Here is a 25,970-nt window from a genome sequence, read left to right on the forward strand (position 1 = left end):
CCAACACTGTAAATACTTTATGAATGCCTTTTTGTAGACCTTCCCATCAGAGTGAATTATTCTCCAGAGCCAGTGCCAGCTCCATTGTAGCTGGTGGCCATTCGAGCCCCCAAATAATTCTATAATTGGATTTGCCAGGAAAAATGTAAAACAGAATGAATCTAATTCAGGCATTACCACGAGTGAATGTGAAGGGCCCAGGCACGCATTTCTTCCCTGCGTTTGATATGACTAATGACTCGGTTAATCAATTTCCCTGGGGGTGAGATAGAGGGTGGAAGCAGGATGGGGGAGGGAGGTACAGAGAGTGGCGTGGATCCACTCTTGACCTCGCAGACACAGCACATCAGCACGTCCATGGCTCTGGAAAGACCTTCTAGGCAGAGGGCTGTGATGGGCCAGGCAGGAATGAGAACTGGACCAGGGGTCGCAGGACTCAAGTGCCACCGCCACTGAGTACATCTTGCTAGAACTCAGTTATTTCGTCTCTAAAAACATACGCGTCACCACTTGTTGCAGGGCTCTGCGACGTGCAGCTAATAATGTTATACAACATAAAAGGATAAAATAACATGGTAATGACAAAGAAAACCACCACTTACTGAGTGAGGCACGGAGCAAGGCCCTGCTGAGAGCGCTGCTTCACTGAATCTCAGGGTGGCTCTGTTTTATAAAATAATTAAGTCTGGAAGAGGCGGGGTGACTTGCCCAAGTCCCAAAGCTAATAACCAGAAGACCTGGGGTCCACACCCAGCTCAGTGCAACTCCCTAACAAACTCGGGCTTTTCCTGGGGCACAAAGCTGCTCTCAAGACACAGTCCTCGTGGAATGAAAACAATCTCTTTGGAGCAATAAGGAAAGATGTCCAAAATACACTGCTCAATGAAAAAAGGGACAGAATGACAGATATGAAGTATTCTAGGTGAAGGAGAAAATAAACACATGCATTTGTATTTGCACTGAGAAAGCACTGTTAAGGTGTGGAAGACAACTAACAGAGGTGGGAGGAGAGAAGGGAGAGCAGGACGGATGGGTATAGAATGGAGACAGTGAGCTTTGCACTGGGTGAATGTCTTCCTTATGGGAAAAATACAAATTTTTAAGTCCTTCATGGAAGAACACCGTTCAGACCTAACCGAGTTTCTGTGCAGGCATACTGGCAACCTCGCGGCCGCCTGTGAGACTCACCAAACTGCTAACAAGCTCATACTTTTAAGGTCCGTTACTGACGGAAAGACGAAATACCGCCCTGTTTTATTTTAAAATACCTCTACTTCTTTCCAGCGACCGAAGTCAGAAGAGGAGTCGGCCCCGCTCCCGGCCGTAGAGGCCAGCAGACTCCTTCAGGGCCAGGGACTGTGGGGGTCGCTCTGCCCAGTCACTCACCTGACTCATCGCCACGGGATAAAACGGGGATGATTCTCCCCACTTGATAAATAAGTTATGTCAAGTCTGCAGTGTTTAGCGAGGTCACCGTGGAGGCAAGCAGAGAGGTCAGGATCCGGGCTGAAACCTCGCCGGCCACCGGTACTGTGAAGCTCACCAACACACAGCAGGCGACCCAGGCAAGTGTGCCCCAGACGAAGCCCTCTGGGGCGGCAGAGCCCTCTGGGGCGGCTCTCCCTTACCTGGATCGAGTTCAGACCCTTGCCGTTCCAGCTGTCCCCGAAGCTTCTCGTTTGTCTTAATAGATTCTTCTAAACGTCTCCTCAGACTTCGAATTTCTTGAATATGTTCCATTACTAAGTCTACAGGAGGGAGAGTTAGTTTTAATTTAAAGTCTGAAGGCCCCAACAAATTGAATAATTTACAAATTATGCAAGGATCTTAAAATTCCAAGTCGTGCTGGATGTATTCAGATCGTCGGTAACTGGCAACACTTTCCCGGGCTTGGTGAGGCTGAGCGACTGCCCACAGCCCACGGACACAGTTCTGTAATGGTTCTCTGCAGCCCTCCACGAGCAGGGAGTTCTATATCACATGGAAAAATTATATTCCATACAATTTTAATGCCAACTCTAATGCGGCCCTTTATTCTTCTAAATATCAAATATTAATTTAAAACTTTCCTTATGGTGAAACTAACAGATCACTTTCAAGTCTGTCTGAATTGCCTGAGCGTGGATTAAACCATTTTCATAATGAATCCAGATATTTCTTTGAAAGGACTATGTTTATCCATTTATCATTTACTCAGTTGAGACTCAAAAACAGAGCAAAACAGTAATCCCAGAGCTCGTGAAAATGGTAAGAAGTGTGTACTCTCCAGAGCCCATCCTGTTCGCGTGAATGTAAATGTGCGTGACTTCTGGGATCTATTTTTATCATCAGCCTTAGAAAGGTTCTTTTCCAAAGTCTTTCCTCAAATAATTCTACTTCCAGGAATCTACTCAAAGAGATCACCAGAGATACTGACAACCATTTGCCAGAAAGCATGAAAACGTTCATCTGAAGCACTATTACAGAGCAATAAAAACTGAACATGACTCAAATTATTAAACCAACTGTATTACATTACATTACTGTGATGTAGTATTCTACAGCTACTGAAATTGTATTACGAAGACCATATCATCTTACAGAAAAATAGAGATACAAAATGGATTATTCAGCATAATTATAACTCCATTTTAAAATCTGCAGACAAAAAAGACACATAAACACAAAATAAGAAAATCTATCCCAAGATATTAACAGCAGTTGCCTTTGGGTGGTAGAGTTCAGGTTTTTCAAAACTTCTGTATTCTATCTTTTTTTAATTTAATTTTATTTTTTTCAGTATTCCAAGATTCATTGTTTATGCACCACACCCAGTGCTCCATGCAATACGTGCCCTCCTTTAATACCCACCGCCAGGCCTTCCCAAACCCCCCCACCCCCTCCCCTCCAAATCCCTCAGTTTGTATTCTATCTCAGTATAACATTTATTAATATGTAAAAATTTAAATTTCCCAAATTTTCTACAATGAGCATGTCCTATTTTTTCAGCCACTGCCATATCTCACTTTAGCAAAGAAGAAGGATGCACAGTTGCAATCTGGAGGTAGGTTTCTAGATTCCGTGTTTAAAGCATAGCCACATCAAGTATCCAAAGCCAAAATTAATGTCTTTAATTCATCAATTACGGTACACTCAGTATGTCTTCGTAATGTTTGTTTTAAAACATTATACTAATGTTATGACCCAGTTTTAATTCCTCCAAAATGACTTTCGTTTAAAAGTAGTACAATGTTACAGATCTTTTCCTAATTAAATAGTAATTCTGCCACGAATCTGAATGTTTATGAGACGACTTAATTCCCAGACCTTCAGCTATCTCCTATTAATGCCAGAAGTGTGGCAAGTCATTTGGTGGGATGCGTGAGGCCCTCCTGGCCAGCCCAACGCTGGAAGACCCTGTGCAGCAAACTCCTGCCACACCTCCCGCCCCTGCCCTGCTGCCCTGAGAATAGTCCAGCCACTAGTCAGGTCCGGGTGAGGCAGGAACTTATCTATTCTGATCGCAGTCCTCCTCGATGGTTTATATCCACATCCCACGCTGCCGGCTTCTTGGGTAAATCGGTTCACACCACCTGCCACTGAGTCTGTCCAGGAGCTGGACTCATCACTGGGGCTTAAGGAAACATTCCCAGTCGAACTGGACACCACTTATTAATTATGCAGCCCCAACCAAGGAGAAGGAAACACTAGACTCGTCTTTACAAAATGGGAGGAAAATATCTGTCCCTCCTCTAATAAACATCCTTCTGACAAATGCTAACTCTTTAATACCATAAATCCTGCAAGAAGCAACCAGCAAAAACCATGTGTGTATCTTTGGCCTAGTAGTTCCACCTTACAGAATCTAGGTTAAGATAATGCACTGAAATAAGGGGAAAGCTTCATGTTCAAAGACATTCCCTGAGGCAGTGTTCACAATTGTGAAATTTTAGAAATGACTTAAATGTTCAGCAAAAGGGGAACATAAGGAAAACTGCAGTCCAGCCATTCAACGGACTATTCTAAAGCCACTAAAAATGATGGTATGTAACAACATGTCAGAAAGCTTATGATAGAATGTCAAGTGCAAAAAGGAAAAATACTAAATTATCTCTCTACTTAGAATATAAACATGACAAAAGGAAAAAACAGATGCAGAGACCAAAAGTCTGAAGAGAAGCAAACCAAAAAAGCTAAGAGTGGGCTTATTAGGATGGCTCCAGAGCACTGCCCCCCCCAGGGAAAGTGCCTGCTAATGCACGAGGAGGGCGTGACAAGCCCAAGGTCATGAGTCCCCAGAATCATAAGACATAGGAGACACCTAACAGGTTCTGTATTAGAACTGGCGTGGCAGACATGTGGGAGGGTAGAAAAAAGAGGGGCTGACAAAAGAAACCTAGAGCGAGGTGCCCATACTGTAGCCGAAGGGTTTGAAAGAACAGGGGTCTCACGTATTCCCATTAAGTGATCTGGCTTGCTGCACCGTTAACCCTCACGCCCTTGTAATTCCTCCAGCCCTCAATCAAGAGTGTTCCTCCCACAAAAACAGTCTCAGGGGTTCTTGGAAATGGACTGAATTCCTTGCCGGGCTGATACAGTGCAGAAGGAAGTGCAGCTAAGGACAGGAAAACAACTCATGGGTCTGACCCACATGAGGAGAAGGCGGATCAAAGAGCCAGAAATAACCGAGAGAAACCTAGTACGTAGAAACTCACAGAAATCACACAGGGATACAGCCAGAAACCCAAAGAAAACAAATCTAAGTGAGGAGCCTGGCTGACACCACACTTCTATCAAACAAGGGTACTCGTTGCTCTGGGTGTTTTCAAACTGTGCTCCTCCGGGCCCAGGGTATCCTAGAGGAGCCTCAGGAGCCGCTGTAGAGGACAAAGTCTCACCCGCATCTTAATTACATATCAGGCCTCCATATAAAGTTCATCTGAAACAAAGTGGGGGGTTGTTGCTAAAACAGACTTTGAATTTTTGAAAACCAGTTCTATGTGATCAGGTGTCAACAAAAAGCGTTTAGAGGGGTGCATGGGTGGCTCAATGGGTTAAAGCCTCTGCCTTCGGCTCGGGTCATGATCCCAGGGTCCTGGGATCGAGCCCCACATCGGGCTCTCTGCTCAGCAGGGAGCCTGCTTCCTCCCCTCTCTCTCTGCCTGCCTCTCTGCCTACTTGTGATCTCTGTCTGTCAAATAAATAAAATCTTTAAAAAAAAAAAAAGCATTTAGAAAGGAGGTGCCAGCGTCTGATTTGTGCTCTGGATCCACCCTGGCTGCCTTGCAAATAACCACTGGAAGAAAGGAGAGACCAGAGGATGCCAGCTAAGGACTAGAATCTATACCAGGGGTCAGAAAACCACAGCTCCTGGGTCAAACCCACCCACCACCTATTTTGGTAAATAACAGTTTACTGGAACAGAGCCACACTCATTCACTTACATTTTGTCTACGGCTGCCTTCTGCTACAACAACAGGATTGAGTAATTACAACAAAGACCATATGTTCCACAAAGCCCAAAATATTTACTATCTGCCCTTTCCTAGGAAAAATTTGCCAATCCAATACCTCATACCTAATACCCCAACAGGAGGTAATCAAGACTACAAATACAGAGGAGGTAAAGGAGAGCTCAGGGGCAGGTGGAAGTTCGGGAGGCTGATTCTGCCAACTGAGCCCATGGCCCATGGTCAGTGGCAGGACGAGGGGCTGACCCAGTGGACAAAAGGTCACACACTGAAGGGAAACACTAAGATCACTAGCATTACAAAATACCCTCACAGGGGTTCAGGTGGAGGGAGGGTGGTTAGGTACTCTGGGGCATCTGTACAATTCCAAGCATGGGTCTTCAAAGTGACAGGGTCTCAGAAGAATCTGAAGGGAAAAACAGGAAATTAACCAGACTTGGAAAGGACCAGAATCTCAGGGCCCGCCAGTCTGGTTTCTGCCACTGTTAGAAGAGCGAGGAAATGGCAAGTCACATAATAAGTCATCATTAAGAAATAAAAATGACTCTTCCCCAATCACCAACACTTTCAACAACCGCAGCTTTCCCCAGTGATAAATGATAGTCTGAATGACCAGCTCTGGCCCTGCCAAGATCTCCCTCCATCAGACGAATATTCAAATGTCACTACACTCTGCTTACTCAGGCAAGATGGCAAATTACTGTTTAGACCAGGAAGCCTTGGCCGCCTCTAAAATGCTTAGCAAAGCTTAGCTTACCTTGAGAGAAATGGTTCGTCAAGACCGAGGTCTTCCCGGTCTCGCTGTCTTGCTTCTGGTCTTGTGAGAGGATGGACGACTTCTCGGACATTTCACAGTCGGATAACGCGTGAGAGGCAGATGGCTCAGGAGACTCAGGGAGGATGTGCTGGTAGGTGATACCGTCTTCTTCCATCCTTCACCATCGGGATTGAGAGAGACATTGTTCCCCACACTAAGATCCCAAGCCAGGACCAGGACTTGGGAACACTTAAGGTTACTTGGCCCTTTGTAATCTCCCCATATTTGCAACTTTGTTTTGGAGCCTTTTTGTTTCCCCAGAGTATTTTATTAGGGAGGACACTCTAAAACCAAAAAGCGCTCAGTGGGCTTGAGTCTGGAGCCAGTGAAGAAGGGGGAGCCACTGTCTGACTCACGGGGAGGGGCCCTCTGCGAGAGCACGAGTCAGTGCCCACTCTGTACCAGGCGTGTTAGACATACCGTCTTACTCAGTCCCCACAGAGACCCTTTGAGCTGGAGAGGACTATCCTGCAGACTCGGGGAGCCTGAGGCACAAGCTTGCCCACAGTCTCACCACTTGAGCCCAGGTTTGTCTGTCTCTGCAGCCCCAGGAGAATGCAGGAGGCCAACCCAAACCCACGAAGTGGCCTTATGGGTTTAAAAATCTTAAAACCCTCAGGGCCCCCACACAGGTCCCAACGCCACCACTGCGGCAATCATCTGATTAACGTGTATTTCCCAAGAGCCACCTGAACCATGAGGAAAAGCACCCTGAACTGGGTGAAAAGCCCACATGAGTCTCCATTATAGATAAGCTCCTTAATTTAAGCTCTTTTTTTTCTTCCACTTTTTCCTATTACTTCTTGTCTCATTATTCATGAGCTCAGACAAGAGCAAAGGACTCCAAAGCTGCAATGCATTCATTAACAGGTAAACACCAGATGCAACTTCACTCAGACAGCGTGATGGATGCACGGGCTTGCCGCTGCCTTGCAAAGTGCCGAGTGGGCCAAGGGCACCCATTTAATTAGCTTAGCAGTGACCTGTGAGCGCTAAGCCTACAGCGGAAAAAGGCAGAACAGAAGGAAAAGAAACCAACCTGTCAGGAATGGGAAGGGTGACACATGGCTGAGAAGGGCTGAAGCAGACTCCCTGCCTCCTTCCAGCCCCCTCTCCAAGCAACCACGGTCGTCTTTCACGACAGCAAATCTGATTTTTGTCTGGCCCCAGCTTATTCTCCTTCAAAGACTCCCCTCTTCCCATAGTACAGAATTTGGACTCCTAATACAGAATCTGAGGACCAGCCCAGCACAGCCCCGCCTGCCTCTCCAGGCTTGACCCTCAAGTTCCCTGCACCAGCTCGCAGAGGCCACATCGCTCTTGCCTCGTACACACTCTCCGACAATCCCTGCCCCGGGCCTCTCATCCTTTAGATCTCAGTAAAGACTGTCTCCACTCTGAGAGGCCTTGCTTGCCCTCTCCATAGCCCGCCACCGAGATGCGATCCATTATGAGGATGATAGAGGGCTGAACTGGGAGGGATCTGTGAAAACACTGTGGTGGGAAAGGAGTGTTTCTTCTGAATGTACAGATGCTCTGATTGAAATGTCCTCTGGTAAGCCTGCATGTGTCCCCACCTGCTTACTCTAATGATGCTGTGGCCTTTGTGATGCCAAGAAAGTCCAAAATTCTGGTCTCTGTCTCTTTATTTTACCTCCAGAAGCCCAAAGGTCTGCTGCTCCAAAGAGGAGGGAAATACCCGCAGCACTCCCAACGGTCAAAACCTTTAAACAAGGAACCAGAGGGGGCGAGACCTTGACACTTCCTATAGGCCATCAAGGCAAACTAAGAAAGTACCAAACACATTTATTCCATCAACAGTTTTTAAATTCTAACTATGAGCCAAATAACTAAGGCGGAAGCAGGTATAGAGATATTCAAGACACAGTCTTTGTCCTCAAAAGGCAATATACAACAATAATAAGAGACCAGAGTCCGATAGATTCAAGTTCAAACCCCAGCTCTGCTTCTTAATGGCAAGCATGCAATTCTGACCCTTGGGTTCCTTGTCCTAAAATGGGAACAGTGCTTGCATGGTAGTGTCAGAAAGGATGAATGTGAATGCCTAGTAGCAGCTGCCACACACCAACACCCCCCGTTCACGCTAGCTCCTGTCCTCTGCCGAGGAAGTCTGGGAGTGGAAAGACAAATGCAGGGCATACTACAACGCCATGTGCTAAGTGCTGTAATGTGACAACATGCCAAGTACTACAGGAAAAATAACTGATCCTGGGATGCAGAAGAGAGACGGGAATGTTGGGGAGAGCCAGGTTCACTGTTATATCAACAGACTCTGAAGAAGGATTTTCAAACTACAACAGGAAGAAGTCAGGCACGGGCTGCAGAACAGTAAAAAGTGAGGTAAGACTGAAGCATGAGGAACACGAGAGAAAGAAAGATGGGTCAGACTGAGCAGGGCCTCAAAGGTCAGGCTAAGGCATCTGAAATCGATCCTGCAGGGCCCTGGAGCCAACAGAAGGAACGTGTCATCCTCGTCAAAGCACCCGGCAGACAGACGTCAGGAATGGCCCAAAACAACTGATTAAAGGCTGCAGGGTACACAGAGTAAATGCCCGCTTTTGCGCGGCCACTGTCAGTTTCATAAGTGTGTGTGCCTTACCCACGAGCAGCGGGAAACTAGCCGAACAGGAGGGAGCCGGCACACCCAGCGGACAAACCCACCACACATGCTTCTTCCCCCATGCCACACGCTCACCTCTCCATCGGTTCATTCTGGGGGCTCTTGTCCACTTCAGCTGATTTCCCTGGGAGCAGAAAGAACATCAAGAAGAAGGAAGACATTAAAAATAAACAAATACTGTACCCCTGGGACAAATAATACATTATATGTTAATTTAAAATTTTTGGAAAAAGAAAGAAAGAGAAAAAGAAAGAAAGAATAAAACCCAGTATTCCCTAATAATTTCTTGCTGATACACTTGCAGAGGCCCCATTCCATTTGCTTAAATACTCTTCGTAACAATCCTGGAAATTTAAAGGAGGATCACCAAGAACACACTCAGACCAGCGGCTCCTCCTTCATCCCTGCTCTGGCACCAGTTCTAGGAGGGAGGGGACAGACCTGAATCTAAGAACCCTTCCCCAAGGTGCTGCTAGATGCAGGTTCCTCTCCCATCTCTAAAAACTCAGATACTAACAGAATACACACTTGTTATAGGAAATGGGTAACGAACAAGAAAAAGAACGTGACATGACATGTCCTCGCTACGGACATGTTATGGATTTCCTTCCGTTCTTTCTTCCGTGCATTTTGGCATGGGTGACACTGTATGTGACTTCATCTTTTCCCTTCGTATTTCATTACAAGGACGCTTCTTACTGAGTTTTGCCTTGGAAACCTAATTTGGAAGGACTGCATTACTATTCCACTGCAGGCAGGCATGTACCGTAGTATCTGCCAGTCCCCTATTTGACATGTAGGTCATCTCTAATTTTTCACTTTTATAAGTCAATGAAATAAACATCTTTGTACATACAGCGTTATCTGCATTTAAATGATTTCCTTAGGAGAGACTCTCAGAAGTGGGATTAGCAGGAAGAGGAGTATATGAGTGCCGATGAATAAGCCAGGGCCTGCGGCAGGGGAGGGACGACGAGAAATGGCGAAAGAAAACAAAATAAAGCTGAGAACGTAAGTGGGCAAAAGATGCACTGCTCTCTCCTACACGGCAGCCTTTGCTGTTTGAAAGGAAATACAGGAGCCCAGGTTTCAAAGAGACTAACAACTTCATGTTAAAAATACTTCAGAACTCTGGAAATTGCAGGCTGGGATGAGCTCTTTGAAGAAGCTAACGTGCGGCTAAAGAAAAAAACAAACCCTTCTCGAGCTGCACTTGAAAAATGAGACTATAATTAAACGGCACCCACACATTCCATTTTCAAAACTACTCCAAAAAGGGAAAGTTCTTGAACACCACAGCACGGAGGAAAAGAGCACCAGAGATGCACGCATTTGCCTTGTGCCTCGTGGTCCCCACATGTGTGCTCCCCGGGGCTAGGGGGTGTTGCTATTGGGGCTCCCTCAACACCCCAGCAGGACAACAGAGGGCAGAGAGAGCCAGTGTGACATCCCGAGGGCTTGAACATCACCTGCCACTGCAGGGCACTGGCAGTCACCAGGAAGGAGTCACACGGGCCCCCCCGAGATCAGGTGCCAGGCCCCAAGGACGACAACGACGTCCCCTGGCCTCCCATCGATCCCACTGGCACAGCATCAGGATCTCCATTTAACAGTGAAGCAGAAATCCAAGAGGTCTGATGTGTCCCCTCCCTTCCTCCGACATCCCATCACCTACTTCACTAGAAGCTCCAGCTAAGCAAGGGAACTGGACACTCCAGAGCTGGACACTCCAGAGCTAGACCTAGACCACCTAGACCTAGACCACAAATCTAGGTCTTGATCCTCTTGGTTACATCCTGACCAAAAACGCGGTGACATTTTGACACCCCAGAAGGTAGGGGGAGGGTGACAGGCCCTCTACCACGTAGGGGGGCTCCACGCCTGTGTCCTCTACACTCCTCAAGAGGGGAAATCGCCATCTGCCTGAGGCAATTTCCCAGACACTGACTGGAAGTCCCAGGCCCCAAGACCACCGTGAACGGGCAGAGACAACTGTTGTTAGAACAGCTCAGCACTTTCCATCTCGCACCTGCACGGGGCTGCTCCCCAACATTCAGCTGACACCCTGACGATGGGCCATCTGCCCAGCCCGGCCCTCCAAAGGGCTCAGGAGTCTACATGCATCAGCCACGCACATGACAGCATCGTCTCCTGATTCAGCGGACCAGCGCGCTTTCGGAGGACGGACACACACCTCAGCAACCTCACCGGCTAGGGGATCACTGCTCTGGGGCACGCTCTAAGCACTCTGGGACTCCCGGCCATAAATTCATCGTGTACCTATCACAAAAACCTCTCTTCGATTCCTAACAAAATCCACGACCAGAGAAGGAAATGCCCTGAGGCCATCCAAAGCCCGGGCTTCTCTGTCTTCGAATAGGACATCCTGTGCGGAGCTGCTAATGACTCCACAATGATTCTGCCCATTCCCCTGCCATGACAGAATGCTTTAAAGCCAAATGACAAATTGTTAGTGTGGGACTCACAGGGCCATCATGACAAGCGATGCACTGAATTCCATGGTGGAAACTGCCTTCACACAGGTGACAGGGTACCATCTGTCAGCCTATTCAGGAAGCTTAGGAAGCATGTCATGAAGGCGCTGCTCCCATCTTTCAGGCAAATCTTACCACTACACTGAAAAGCTGTAGAGTAGGTGGCAGTGACAGGGGGAGGGGGACTTCATCCTTTCAAACAGAAAGACGTCTAGTTATCCGATCCATACCGGAACCAGCAAGAGAACTATCATGCAGGACAGTCTTGTAACCAGTCAGCCCGCCCTCCTCCCTGCACTGATCCATCCAGAACACTGCCTCTGTTTGAAAAGCCTCTTTTGAAACAGTCCCCCTCATCCCAAATCCACCAAGCGTACAGAACCCAGTTCTAATATCTAGCCTGGCATCTCCTACGTGACCCAAATGCTCCTTCCTTTGCATCCACTAGTCATTTGTAGAACGTATTTGCAGTTCCTCCCAGATGCCTGTGCCTGTGCCTGATGCTGAGGGTAAGGGACAAACGAGGCTCCATCGTAACCTCAGTGAGTTCACAGCTGCGGGGGGACGAAGGACCCAAAAGACAAACTATACTACAAGGCTGTGACAAGGGGCGGCACGAGATACCATGGGAAGGCCTGCAGAGGAAAGGAACGTGAGCCAGCCTGGACCACCCAGGACAATTTAGAGGAGGTGACCAGGGACACACGTCTGAGGCAGGAAAGAACTGCTGCATAAAAATACGAAGCTGCTAAGGGGCCACATGGAGGGCTGAGTCTATGGATACTTAGGAAAGACCTTCTGTTTTCTCTGATCGCCTGCCTACCATGCTAATTATACCTCGCACGCCCCCTTTACCACTCCTAAAGTACCCTTCCCTGGTGATTTGCAATATGGAAGGTTGAGCTCTAATACCCTTTCCTCCCGGAAGCCTTCCCTTCGGAGCTCAGGGGCGCCTCATTCCGAGCCCCCACTACGCGGGCCAGACAGAGTCAGAGGACACTGAATCAAAGGGTGCCCGAGAGTAAGATCCAAACCACATAAAACTATCAATACTGTCACCAAATCCTGACTGAACACTACAAGTATGGCCCCAGCTTAGTTTGGGAGCCAGGACAAAACAAGGCCCCCATCTTCCGGGAGTCTATGCCCTGAAGAAATACAATGTGCCCACAAGGCTTCATTGCTGTCACCCCCTGTGCTCCCAAGAATGGTTAGACGGGATACCACACTTCAAATAATCTCATTTAATCCTCACAAATAACTGGGCAAGATAGGTACTATTCCCTCCCAGAGGAAATGTGACCATTAAGAGGGTATGAGAAGCATAAAGCTGGGATTTGAACTCAAGTCTGTCTGGCTCCAAAGATTCTGTTCTTTTCGCCCGGCAAAGAGCGTCCATCACGAGGCCAGATGCGACTGTCATAGGCAAGCTACAACCAAACCAGAATAAAAAACAAAACAAAGAGTTTTGCATCCACTTGAGGTGAACAAAAAAAGCTTCCTAGAGGATGAACAGAATTCCTAGAAGAGAAGAGAAAGTACAACCTTCTAGAAAAGGGACTGGTTTGAGCAAAATCCCGGAAGTGGGGAAATGCAAGCAAGGCCTGCAACACAGAAGTACCAGCTGGGACGCCCAACTGGGCAGGAGTGTGAGAGGCACCACATCATGGCAGTCAGGAGGGTAGGCTGTGGAAGCAAACTGCCTGGGCTCAAACCCAGACCCCGCCATTCCTTGGGTGACCTCGAGCAAGTAATTTCCCTTCTCGGTCCCTCATTCATTCAATGAAGGTGATAAGTAGTAGCTACTCAGAGGCTGAGAACATACCCAACACAGAACGCACAGCCTATAAAGCCCAGCCTTCCTCACTGCTTCTCCATCATCATCACTGTCATTCTCGCTGAGCGGGGAGTGAGCTGGACAAGGCAGACTGTAGAAGGCCTTGGAAAAAACGCATGGTTTAGGTTCATCCCCGCAGGCACAGGAGAGTCAAGAGAAAGGTCCCCCTCAGCTGTCCTCTACCTGTGTGGCTACACCCTGACACACGTGGTGAGCTCATGGGGGAAACAGACCACCTCACAACCTTCTCGGTACCCTCCCCAGTGCCGACTCAGAAATACCCGAGGAGCACACTGTATTCCTGACTTATGCTACTGGCCTTGGGAGGCACCAGGAACAATGACACCATGGGACTGCACACCAGCTCTTGATCTGCTTTGGGTCCCAGCGCACTTCAGGAATCTGAGTTATAGATCCCCTCCCTGAAAAAAGGCACTCAGAAAATCTTGCAGGATTCTGGACCCTAGTGAAATCCCTAGCCTGTAAAGCTAGAAAAGATCCCGGTCTGGTCCTGACAAAGAGTGGGAAAGCACACTATCATCCTACTTCCTGGGTTCTACCAACTCAACATTATTAAAGGAAAGCAAGGATAGGTACAAAGATTCCAATACACTGTTCTTTTAAAAGCCCCAAACTGGAAACAACCTGAATGTCCACCTAATGGGGAATGATTAAGTAAATTATAGTACATTCATACACAAGAATGTTCTGCAGCCACTAAAACTTACAATGTAGGTTAGTATTTATTATCTACAGCTGAACAAAGGGGAAGGTTGCAAACAATTCTGGTTCTACAAAAAATACACATACATATAAAAAAGATCTGGAAGTATAAACTCCAGGGTGTTCATTTTTGCTGTATAAATAATGCAACTATAGGAGTATTTGCTTATCTGTTATTCCACTATAAACATGTACTGCTTTGTATTAAGAAAAAAAAAAAGACTATATTTAAAATTTTTAAGAACTCATGCTATGCAACCGCCTCAAATATAAAACTATTCTACAATAAGCTCCTTTCATAATTCAGAAGCCAGACCCCTTAGATAGCATCCAAAAAAGAGACCCACCTCTGTTACATTTTATTCTCTAAGAATAGGAGTTGTCGTGAGGTATCTGAGACTTTCATGCCTTTTGTACAAGAAAATAAAGTTCTATGTTTGTGTTGTCTGCGAAGCCTGAAATGCTTCTGCTCCCAGAACCCGCAGGAAACAAGAATTGAGATCTCCTTGGGCTTGTCAAGGTAAATAAGTAAAAAACATATCAAGGGGGGGCAGTTGGATGAGGGAGGGAGGGCAGCTGGTGCCAGAGGCACTCTCTCTCAGCCTCCCACTTCCTCGGGCCCTGGTTGAGGGTTTGTAGGAAGAAGAGAGAGACAGACAGAAAATGCCTCAGGCCAGGAAGATACAGCTCTATCTTGAGGACCCAGTTATTTCTCCAATATTAAAATAAAAACTAGCTTTTTTGGAAACTCTTAGGAGAAAGTGGATTTCACAAAGCTGGGAAAAGTCCCCTGCCCCTGTGTCCTTGGGCCTCAAGGTCCGGGGCAGCTGGTACTAGGACAACAAGTCTGCAACAGCCCTAAGCTGCTGGGTTCCGTAGAAAACTTGGGAAACATTCCCCGGTTCCAGAAGCCCAGACTATCCCACGTTCCATCTTGGAATTAAGTTGAACATATGTGGACCCTCACGAGCCATCTGTTTTGTAATGTATGAAGACAGAAGAACTAAGGTCAAACCTTGGTTTCTCCAAGTCGGTTGTAACTTTAGGCAACTGACACTCCTCCGTCAGGCCAAGTTCCTCCAGTAAAACAGGCTGTTCTGAGGACAAGCCCCCGACTCACAACAGGCAGAGATACTGGCGAGCGCAGAGCACCTGGGAGCCATGCACCCAGCACTGAGTCGAGGCTTCGTGCTCGTGATCTAACTCTTACAGCTCACCAAGGAAAGCCTCTGATCTTGAGCAGAAGGAACATGACCTGACTTACATTTTGAAAAGATCACTCTGACTATTGTGCAGGAAGGGGCCACGGCGGGACATGGGGGGGGGAAACCGGACCCCCAGGGGGGCAAGGACTACAGTAACCCACGAGAGGAGAATGCAGCAAACCAGAGCCATGGCAGCAATGAGGTGGTGCGAGTTGGTCAGATTTACAACACACACTGAGGGCAGAGCTTCAAAGGGGCAGCGAGTGGGTGGGAGGAATACTGGGTGGTATCCACTTAGAAATCCAGGGAGGAAAGAAGGTCCCCCAGGAGGGAGAGGACTGACCACATCCAATTCTGCTGTCAAGGTGAGGGAGGTGCAGCCCAAAACCAATGGCCAGGTTCAGCAAAGTGGCAGGTGTCAGTCCCTGGGGCACATGCCGTTTCTGTGGAGAGGCTGGGACGTCTGAAAACCCAATTCCAGGAGCTTTGAGAAAGGAAGGGGGGCTGGAAAGCATACTAATGGATATAAAGGAGAGAGACAAAAATAAAGACTTCATATAGGCAATTTAAATGGATAAAGTTTTAACTTTGGAACCACTTTCATATTTTTCATTTTATTCAAAAAATAAAATTAAATCAGAAAAATGGGGGAGGGGAAGCCTAACATTGAGCACAAAGAGAACTAAGTAAATGTAATTACATTTCAAGAGAATAACCTATCAACACTGTAGAAAGAATGAAGCCAAGGAACTTTTAAATTTAATATCTGACTATATACCCTTAGCCTAAAAACTAGAAGAACTATGGGGCACCTGGGTGGCTCAGTCGGTTCAACGTCTGCCTTAGGTTTGGGTCATGATCCCAGGGTCCTGGGATCGAGCCCCACATTAGGCTCCCTGCTCAGTGGGGAGCCTGCTTCTCCCTCTCCCTCTGCCTGCTGCTGCTCCCGCTTATGCTCTCTCTCTCCTTCAAGTAAATAAATAAAATCTTTAAAAAAAAAAAAAAAAAGAACTACAAACAAATCATGATGTTTTAGTAGGTCTATTTCTCACAGTGGTATAGAGGGGGCAGTTCCAGACTTATCTGTGTTTATTACAAAGAAGTGAACACAGGAGCCAATACTCTGATGTTGTGAACACCAGGATCCTCACGGCTAGAGATGGGAAATAATGTGGAAGCAGAAACACCATGAAAGGACACAGTGGGTTGGTCTGGAATTGGAGGCACCTACTGTGAAACAGTAATTTTTTAAATAAATTATCTATATGTATGTATGCATGTGAGATATATCTTAGTTCTGCCTACTAATGGGCAAAAACACCCAGCACCAAATCAGTTTTTAAATGGCACGCCCCTTTCAGATGAACCAGGGGGCACCTGGGTGGCTCAGGTATGAACCCAGAGTCCTGGGATCAAGCCCTGCATTGGGCTCCCTGCTCAATGGGAAGCCTGCTTCTCCCCCTCCCACTCCCCCTGCTTATAGTCCCTCTCTCACTATCTCTCCCCGTCAAATAAATAAATAAAATCTTTTTAGAAAAATAACAAAATAAAAAAAAAAATAGAGGCCCTTCCCATTGCAGGGAGAAGAATCTTCGATGAAGAAAGAAAGAAAGAAAGAAAGAAAGAGAGAGAGAGAAGATGAACCAGGGCTCCCTGGAGAAATGGCTAATTCAGGGCAGGGACAGTATCAGTGAGGCTGGAACATCTTTTTTTGTTCCAGAAAGTACAGAAGTGCTCCCCAAGAAGATGGAGAACTGTCAAAAGGAATTACCACTCTTCAAATCTCAAACAATTTGAGCATCAGTAGAATGACAGAATGAAATATAGTCTATTGAATAAAATAAGAAGCTACAAGTCCACAACTTTAATAAACAAATATAAACAAATAAGCAACAAACATATAAACAAAAAGGGAGATAAAAGGGAGAGTTCATCCTTCCAGCAGATGCCACCTGATAAAAAAATGAAGAAGGAATGATGGTATAAGGAAAAAGATCACCATATTGCCAGCAGCGTAGTGACAGCAGAGACAAGGAAAGTCCAGGAAAACTCAGGTAAACGTCTGAAGAGGAGACAGATACTTACAGGATCACAAAGTACGCCCCACTGATTACTTGTATATCACACAGGAAAATACTGTCATTTATAGCAAAGAAACCAGACACACATCACCTCAACCCAAGTGATCAAAATTATTTTCACCGGGGCGCCTGGGTGGCTCAGTGGGTTAAAGCCTCTGCCTTCAGCTCAGGTCATGGTCTCAGGGTCCTGGGATCAAGCCCCGCATGGGGCTCTCTGCTCAGCGGGGAGCCTGCTTCCTCCTCTCTCTCTCTCTCTGCCTGCCTCTCTGCTTACTTGTGATCTCTACCTGTCAAATAAATAAATAAAATCTTTTAAAAAAAATTATTTTCACCAACAACGGGACAAACCGATGGCACACGTGTCATAAACACGATACCAGGAGAACACAATACTTAATGCAGCATTCTTGCCAAAACCACGTAACTAATCTCACTGAATTTATCTAATCTAATCCCAAAAGAAACAACAGATAATCCTAAATTGGGGCAGTGGCCTGAACTCTTTAAACAGGTCCTCATCATGAAAGAGAAGGTTAAAGACAACCAAAGACACACGACAACTAAATGTAATGTGGGGAGTGGGTCCTGGATCGCAATCAGGAATAAGACTCATAAGACATTACTGAATCAATCAGTGAAATTTTAATGTAGACTGTATATGAGATAACAACCCTATGTCATGGGTTTAATAATGGTGCTGTGGCTATATAAAACAGTGTCCTCAGTTTAAGGGGCCACACACTCCGACACTTCTAGGGGGAGGGGAAAAGGGACATGATATCACCAATCCACCCTTGGAGGGTTGACAACGATGATGATGACAATGATAATAATGGTGGGCTCCTGCGTAATAATAATAATGTTGGGCACTTAGAGGGGTGCCTGGCTGGCTCAGCTGGTGGAGCGTGTGACTGTTGATCTCAGGGTCATGAGTTTGAACCCCACGTTGGGTGTAGAGATTAGTTAAAAACAAAATCTTTAAATAACAATAATAATAAATTATGTATACAGATGGTCCCTGACTTGTAATGGTGCAATTTACAATTTTCAACTTTAGGATGGTGTGAAAGCAACAGGCATCCAGTACAGACTGTATTTCAAATTCTGAATTTCCATCTTTTCCTGGGCTAGAGATAATGCGGTACAACTGTCCCTTGCGATCCTGGCAGTGGCAGCGAACCACGGCTCCCAGTGAGCCATACCATCACGAGGGTAATAACTGATACAACCATCTTGGACCCACACCGCCATTCTGCTTCTCACTTTCAGTACAGCCTTCAATGCAGAACATGAGATAGTCAATATTTTATTATAAAAGCGGCTCTGTGGGAGGGTATCGCCCAACCGTAGGCTGCTGTAAGGGTTCTGAGCACATTTATGGTAGGCTGGGCTAAGCTATGATGTTGGGTAGGTTAGGTGTGTTTTTTTTGTTTTTTGTTTTTTTGTTTTTAAAGATTTTATTTATTTGACAGACAGAGATCTCAAGTAGGCAGACAGGCAGGCAGAGGGAGAGAGGAGGAAGCAGGCTCCCTACTGAGCAGAAAGCCCGATGCGGGGCTCGATCCCAGGACTCTGGGATCATGACCTGAAGAAGGCAGAGGCTTTAACCCACTGAGCCACCCAGGCACCCCTAGGTTAGGTGTGTTAAACACACTTTAGATTTACGATGTTTTCAATTTTATGATGGGTCTATTGGAATATAACCCCATCATAAATCAAGGAAGATCTGAATACACAGAAAGAAAGAGAAAATGACAAAGCAAATATGGCAAAACTGATGAAGTAAACAGTATAAAAGAATTCTTCATTCTAGTCTCAAAAAAAATTGCAAATGATTGTTTTTTATTTAAATGCGATAACATCTACTAAAGTACCTAGCACACAGCAACTGTTTAACAAAGGTTCTCTTTCATCCTTCTTCTAACCACCTCTGACCCTTGAAATTTTTTTTTTTCACCCATAAACACCTGGGGCTTTTTGTTTGCTTGTTTTGCTGAGTGTTGCCAATATTTAAAACTTAGGAGTTCTTAGCACCTCTCCCCCTAACAAAAAAAAAAAAAAAAAGAAAGAAAGAAAGAAAAAAAAAGATTTCCACCTTCTCTTAAATTAAGAGCAACCTAGGGCACGAGGCAGGTGCCGGGGGCGGTGCCTCTGAGCTGGCCTCACTCCCGTGCCTCACCAGCCGGAGCCCGGCTTTGAACAGGGCGGACCATGAAGCTCGTGGAAGCGTCAGTGGAAGGAAGAGCAGCCGGCGTGGCCCTGCTGTCACCTCATCAGAGCAGAGGCAAGTGCTGCTGAGGCGTCGGTTCCTCCCGGGCCCCTCCAAAAGAAGTCCTGGATGAACACATGATGGGTCTTAAGACTCGCAATCCCTTGCCCCACTTACCGTTGAGAAACAGCTCTTCCAGTTTCTCGAGCAGCTCAGCACATCGATTCAGCTGCTCCTGGAAACCCTCGGCCACGGAGTGATCCACGTCGCTGGCCTGAAGCAACTGCTCGAACGCCGTGATCATGGCGTTCATATGTTGCCGGCAGATGACACAGATGCCGTGGCTATCCTTAATCTGCTGTCTTTGAAGGGAGAGCTCCCGGGCTTGGGACTGAACTAATGAATCGTATCTGATAAAAGGGAGGGGAGGGAAGGAGAGAAAATGCTTGCACCATTTTAGAATTGAATTTTTGTGACCTTAACACTAATTGGGAAAATGACAGAGCACAATTTTTAAAAGCCTGCAGCTATACAAGTATACATACTTCTAGAAAAATTGGAAGTCTGCAAGGTCACTCCTTCGATTTCAAAACAGCCAACAAATGCTGGAACAAAGGTTCTTCTGCAATATTCTTAACCTTATAAAGCCCCCAATTATAGTACAGACTGGCAAGAACTCAAGAGGACAATTAGTTTCCATGCATTCTTCAAAAACATTATTCTGAATTATAGAAACAAGTGCTCCAAGGGCCAGCAGACCTACAGCAAATTCTCGTGAAAAACAAAAAAGAAACTGTAACACAGGAACACCAAAACAGGGGTCTCACCTCTCGACCGAAAGGTCAGGGAGTAATCATAATCCTAAAGACCATTTATGGAGGGTCTGTGACCTGTCAGTCACTGCACTAGGTGTTTTTAATAAGTTAACTGCTCCTCGCCATCTCCAGACAAATGGACGCACCTCCTCGTTTACAGAGGAACCAGACTCAGATTGCCAAGTTAAACGGGAAGGTTTCGGACTCAAACACGGTCTGCCCTCAAAGCCCATGCTCTATTATACAATACTACCTCCTGACACCACATGTCTTTTCCTGTGTCAGCACACGCGTACTCACAGGCGCAGAGCAAAACACAAATTAAGGAAAACGTGGCTCCTATTACCCACAGCCACAGTCACCTGGCCCCGGCATGGCTTGACGAAGATGCTGACCCTTCAGTTCAGCGTGTCCCTTCCCTGAAGAGGACAGTACGTGGGGCTGCTGACCACCTCTGCTGGCGAGCACACATGTAAGGGTCACATGCCAGCTGCGTGGAAGGTGGGCGGTTTCTTGGGTGAGGAAGGACACGAGAACTAAGGTGCGATGGTGCGGGCCTGTGCACCGGCCTCACCTCGGAGCAACACCGGCCGCGTCCTCAGACCGTCCGCTCAGGCACAGCAGCCTCCTCGAGCCTCAATTCCTCATCCACGGAAACGTGTTCAAGAGCACCTTTCCAGGTGATTTTGAGGATTAAATAAGAAAGTGCCTACCTGGGGGGCTGACACAACTGCCGTTCAATAAATACAAGCTTCCTCCCATCTTGCTGTTCGGGAAGGCTTGAAAAAATTCACTCTGGCTCATGATAATTCAGAACTATGTGTTCGTCTCAAATAAGTGACTAATGAAGGTCAACTTTACAAATGATTGCTTTTTTTGTCATAGCTCATAAAGCAAAACTGTACATATCTATGTCCGTACAACATGACCTAAGAATTCTTCTCTCTCAAGGGTAAATACACGGAAAGTATCTATATTCTTCCCACCTAGGGAATGATGCCTAGGACATCAGTTTCAGTCCCACAGTGAAAGCCAACAATGGGGTCCAGGAGTAAATGCTGCCATTCTGCAAACGTACCGCAACTCACCGAGCAACTGGACTAATACCTTTGCCCTGAGTTCCCAGCCCAACGAGGGCAAAATCCACTCTGCCAATTTCAGAAGACAGAAAACTAGACTGTGTACAGCCGCTGTTCTTTGCGGCCTCCCGTTCACCTCTCCACAGGGCCCACCATCGCTAAACCCACCATCAAGCCTTCCCCAGTACACAAGCCCCGCCCACTGCCAGGGAGCATTTCCATGCACTCATGGGCTCTGACCTAGTGGCCACACAGGGGAACTGCAGGTTCCCAGAGTGGGAGAGGCAGCGGTGGGACGTACCTGGAGGGTGAGAGATCTCTGAACTTATTCTGCAGGTTATGGATTTCACTGAAAAGCTCCATGTTCAAATTCTGCTCCCTCTGCAGCTCGTGCTCCTGTTGCACCAGCTGCTGTCTGAGGCCCTCCAGCAGCCCACCGTCGGTCCCCTCTGGAGCCCGCGGACGGAGGATCTTCATGCGCTTCACATAATGGACTTGGTGCAAACTTGAGAATGTCATTTCTTCTTCGTCGGTACTACCCTTGGGCTTGTTCAAGACGTCCTGGCCCCCCTCTGTCCCACACAGAACTGTGATAACGGCCTCGCTGCACTGGGAGTGCTTTTGAAGCTGAAGTAAGAAATTCCGGTAGCCCTCGAGCTCAGTTTCCAAGTCACAGATTTTCTGTTTTAAGTTTTCTGTATCACTTGAAGTGTCGATTTTTTCGGACTGAGGGGTCCCAATCACACTGACTTTGGTGGAAAGCGGGTTCTTAGAACTCGAGGAGGCAGCTACTGAGGTCGGGCCCGGAAAGTCTTCAGAAGTATTCCCTCTGCACGCTGGCAAGATGGCAAGGCCATCGGGCTGGCAAATTTCAGAGTCTGCGAATCAAACACACTTATGTCAGTACCTTCTTTGCTGAAATCTACCCCTTCTGTCCCTGCACAGCCTAATAAGCCTCTCTGACTCCAGTCCTTCCTCTTACCTCTCAATCCACCCTCTTCCTCAGAGCAACTATTCTAAAAAGTTCTAAAAAAGAACTAGCTCTAAAAAGACCATGATAACCACCAGCACCCACCTAAAATTCATCAACATCCCCACTATGTTGAGGATTAAGCCCAAACTCCTTCTTTACAGTGTCTGGGACCCTCCACAATCTGGTTCCAGGCAACCTACCCAAGAGCATCCCCTCACACCTCCTATGGAGATTCCCAGAATTCCTTGCACACACCAGGCTGTTTTGTGTCTCTGTGCTTTTGCATGAGCTGTTCCCTCTGCCTGGAATCTATCTGGTCCTCTACGCCCACTCAGTGAAGTCCTACTCATTCTTCGACATGCAGATCCGATTCTCCTTCTGCAAGAGCCCGTCTTCAAAGTCTGCCAACCTGCCCCTTCCTCTGTGTTTCCACAGCATCCTACGCAAACTCGTCCTGGACACACACACCATGTGCTGGGTGCAAATGCAGGAGCGATACCAGCTTGCTTGTTTATTTACATAGCCATCAGTGGTTTGGATTCCTCTCTCACTCCTTCACAGGAGGGACTGGCCTTTCCCCTTCATGTTCTCAGGGCCTGGTATGGTCCCTCACCCGGACCAGAGTCCGAAGGGTTGGACAAACACTGGGCAGCGTGTAAAGTGATGTTCAAGAGCAGTGATTCTAAAACCCCGTATGACTGAGGACAGTCTTCACTTCCACGTCTAACAGTTTCCAGGAGGTGCCGCGACGTCCCCTGCAGTGTGCTGTTTCACTGACGCACGACCCTGCCAGGAGCTATTTCCTGACATCTGGTTCCGAGCCCCAGACGTGCGGCCCAGCCTGTGTGAGCGGTGGAGGTGCACTGAGGAGAGAAGGCGTAGCTCTGAAGTCAAAGAGAAGGCAGACCGCGCCCAGCTTTGCCGCTTGCTGGCGACACACCAGACCTAGGCAAGTAATTTAATGTCTCGGAGCCTCAGTCTCCCCCAAAACGATGTCTAAGCAGCTTGTTGTGAGACTTCCAGCTCAGGCCTGCGTCCAGAGCTTCTGTCCTCAATCAGAGCACGTTGCCTGCTGTCCAGGGAAAGCTCAGCTCAGGATAAGGGGCGTCTGAATGCTTACTCAGGTGGCAGCAGAATATAACAGAAAAACCCACCCTCACAATCTAACCAGATCTGGTTTCAAACTCTGGCTCTGCCACTTACTAGCTGCATGACCCCAGGCAGATTACTTAATCTCGCAGAGCCTCAGTGGCTTCATCTGCAAAATGGAAAGAAGACCATTTACTGTGAAGGGTTGTGTCTGCCGTGTTCTGAGCATCCAAGGGTACGCTATCCGCGAAAAGCATCCGGCACACGGTAGTGAAGGAATCTGACTACTATCAATACTCTCTGCTTCCCTCGAACTGCCAGAAGACGGAAGAGGATGCCTATCGCAGGACGCAGGAGGCACGCGAGCAGGGGCTGTGCACCAGGGCAAACACTGCCGAAGCAACCGTGTGAGTAGGACGACAGGGCCTGGGAGAGCTCTCAGAAGGAAAAGCACAAAAAATCCTCGTCAGACTGTATATTCCAATTTCTGGGTCCTGCAACTGTTCCTCGTGGCTGTAAGCCCATTCTTATCTCTGTGTTCACGAGGCAAATACCATAAAATAACTCTTTTTATTTTAGAAAGCAGCTGCTACATGACCTAAAGGAAGCATTTCTAATACAGCATTTCTACTGTACAAAATCTGTGATAGTCACTAGTGTCTGCAGTCTCTCGGGGTGCAGACATGTCATTTGTCTCTGTTCTCGGGGTTTGGCACAGGGCCTGGGGCAGAGAAGGTACTCTGTCAGTAACTGCTGGCTGAAGGAGTGTAAGAGACAGATGAGACAGAGGGAGAGACCTCAATAGGCCTTTTTTCTGGTAAATCACCTTCCAAGTCAAGGAACTATCTTTGCCACAATAACCTCATGATAATGGAATTTCATGGCAAGAAGCAATGTTTGTTCACTCCGGGGAATAAAGATTGGTTTCGATGATTTTCATTAAGTAATCATCAGGCAGAGACAAATGTAATAAGACGCACACAAATGTCCTTCTGTGATGCAGACTGTGGTCAGCTCTGATGCTAAGCTACACATGCACACGCACACACACACACACACACACACCCCCACGCACGTGCGCGCGCACACACACACACACACACACACTCTCTCTCTCTCGTGCATCTCAGAAAGGCGGGGACGGTGTGCATTCTCCTACCAACACTTAACCTCCACTTTCAGCTTTGCTCCTCACAACACAACAAATCTAACACGTACACACTTGCCCCCAATCTACAGCAGCTTGAGATTCGGCAGCGGCAAAGATCTGGTTTCCAGGCTCCAAGGCCGGTACCCAGCACATCTCGTGGCCCAGCATCGACACGGCAACTGATTTTGCTCCCCACAGCCCAGGAGCCCTTGATGAAGGGCTGAAGGTGGGTCTTTCATTTAAAGTCACTGCGTGGAGCATGTGGCCGAGGGAAGGAACTAAGCTGTGGTGTACTGGGTGAACCCGTGGGTTTAGCAAGGCCTCAGGACACACAACTGGGCCAGGGCCTGGCCGAACACCAAGCACCTCCCCTATGTGAAGACTACATGGAGAGCCTAGCCCCGTGAGGAGGCTCTAGTCTCCACATCTTCCAGAAGAGGAAATGGAGTTTGAGAGAGATAAGAACTCGCTTAAGGGGGAGCAAGCAGCAGAGCCCTTCCCTCAAAGCTGGGACACCTGCCTCCAACACCCTGAAAGTGGCCTCCTAATGCATCTCTCCCTTCCTCAGTAGCATGTGTGGAATCCCCTGCGTTCGCTTCTCGAGGATCGAGGAGCTACTGAAGAGCAAAGAACAGTGACGGCATCACACACAGTACCACCTTCGCTGAGGGCAGCCCCTGAGCGAGTCAGCTCAAGATGGAAACATGGCAGGAGCTACTGGGAGTGTCTCCACAACCAGGGGCCTCGGGAAGGCCTTCCCTAGAAAGTGACACTGAAGCAGAGACCTAAAAGACAGGGATAGGGACATCAAATAAACAGGGAACATTCAGGCAGAGGCAACAACACGTGCAAAGTTCTAGAAGCACCTTCAGACAAAGGGAAGTTCACTGATGCTAGGGATCTGGGAGAGAAAGGGAAACCGCCAGTTAGACAGGAATCAAGCGATCAACTAACTATGAACAAGAAATCCAAAGATATCCCCAGGACCGTTTATTTGCATTAGAGGAAATACTGCAATTCTGGAACTTTCTACAATTCAGCTAAGGGTACTTTATTGCTTGTAGAGGACTTCAAAGCCCAGAATATTCAGAAATATGTGACCACGTATCAACCGCACTGACTGGAGGCCTTGGGAAAGCATACACCATGACTCAGTTCCCGAGAGACTAGTGTTCTCATAACCACCCCATGACAAATTTAGAATTCCTGAAGACAACTGTTTCTTACAGAATGAATTAGGTCCAGATGAAAGGTGACTCTTTTTTTTTTTTTTAACAAAGGCAAAGGGGAGTGGATCTAAGGTAAAAAGAAAAATGTCAGCATGTGTTCATTCTGGTTGAATGGGAACATGAATATTCTTCTATTATCCTTTGTGCTTATCTACATACCTAAGAAACAGATGCGAC

At 47.2% G+C, this 25,970-nt stretch overlaps 1 protein-coding gene across 5 annotated transcripts in view; it reads right to left on the reverse strand.

Annotated features, from left to right (window-relative positions):
- CDK5RAP2 (CDK5 regulatory subunit associated protein 2) overlaps positions 1-25,970 on the reverse strand; it is a 167,907-nt gene that overhangs the window by 24,807 nt on the left and 117,130 nt on the right. For all 5 annotated transcript variants that reach the window (XM_032865725.1, XM_032865728.1, XM_032865727.1 and 2 more), the window contains 5 exons: positions 21,654-22,230; positions 19,636-19,868; positions 8,984-9,032; positions 6,208-6,383; positions 1,629-1,748 (listed from right to left, as the gene is read on the reverse strand). In XM_032865725.1, the coding sequence (XP_032721616.1) occupies positions 1,629-1,748; positions 6,208-6,383; positions 8,984-9,032; positions 19,636-19,868; positions 21,654-22,230 (1,155 nt within the window). The remainder of the gene's footprint in view (positions 1-1,628; positions 1,749-6,207; positions 6,384-8,983; positions 9,033-19,635; positions 19,869-21,653; positions 22,231-25,970) is intronic.

The sequence above is a fragment of the Lontra canadensis genome, unplaced genomic scaffold (assembly GCF_010015895.1).
Source record: "Lontra canadensis isolate GAN:19392208 unplaced genomic scaffold, GSC_riverotter_1.0 scaffold30, whole genome shotgun sequence".
NCBI classification, from domain to species: domain Eukaryota; kingdom Metazoa; phylum Chordata; class Mammalia; order Carnivora; family Mustelidae; genus Lontra; species Lontra canadensis.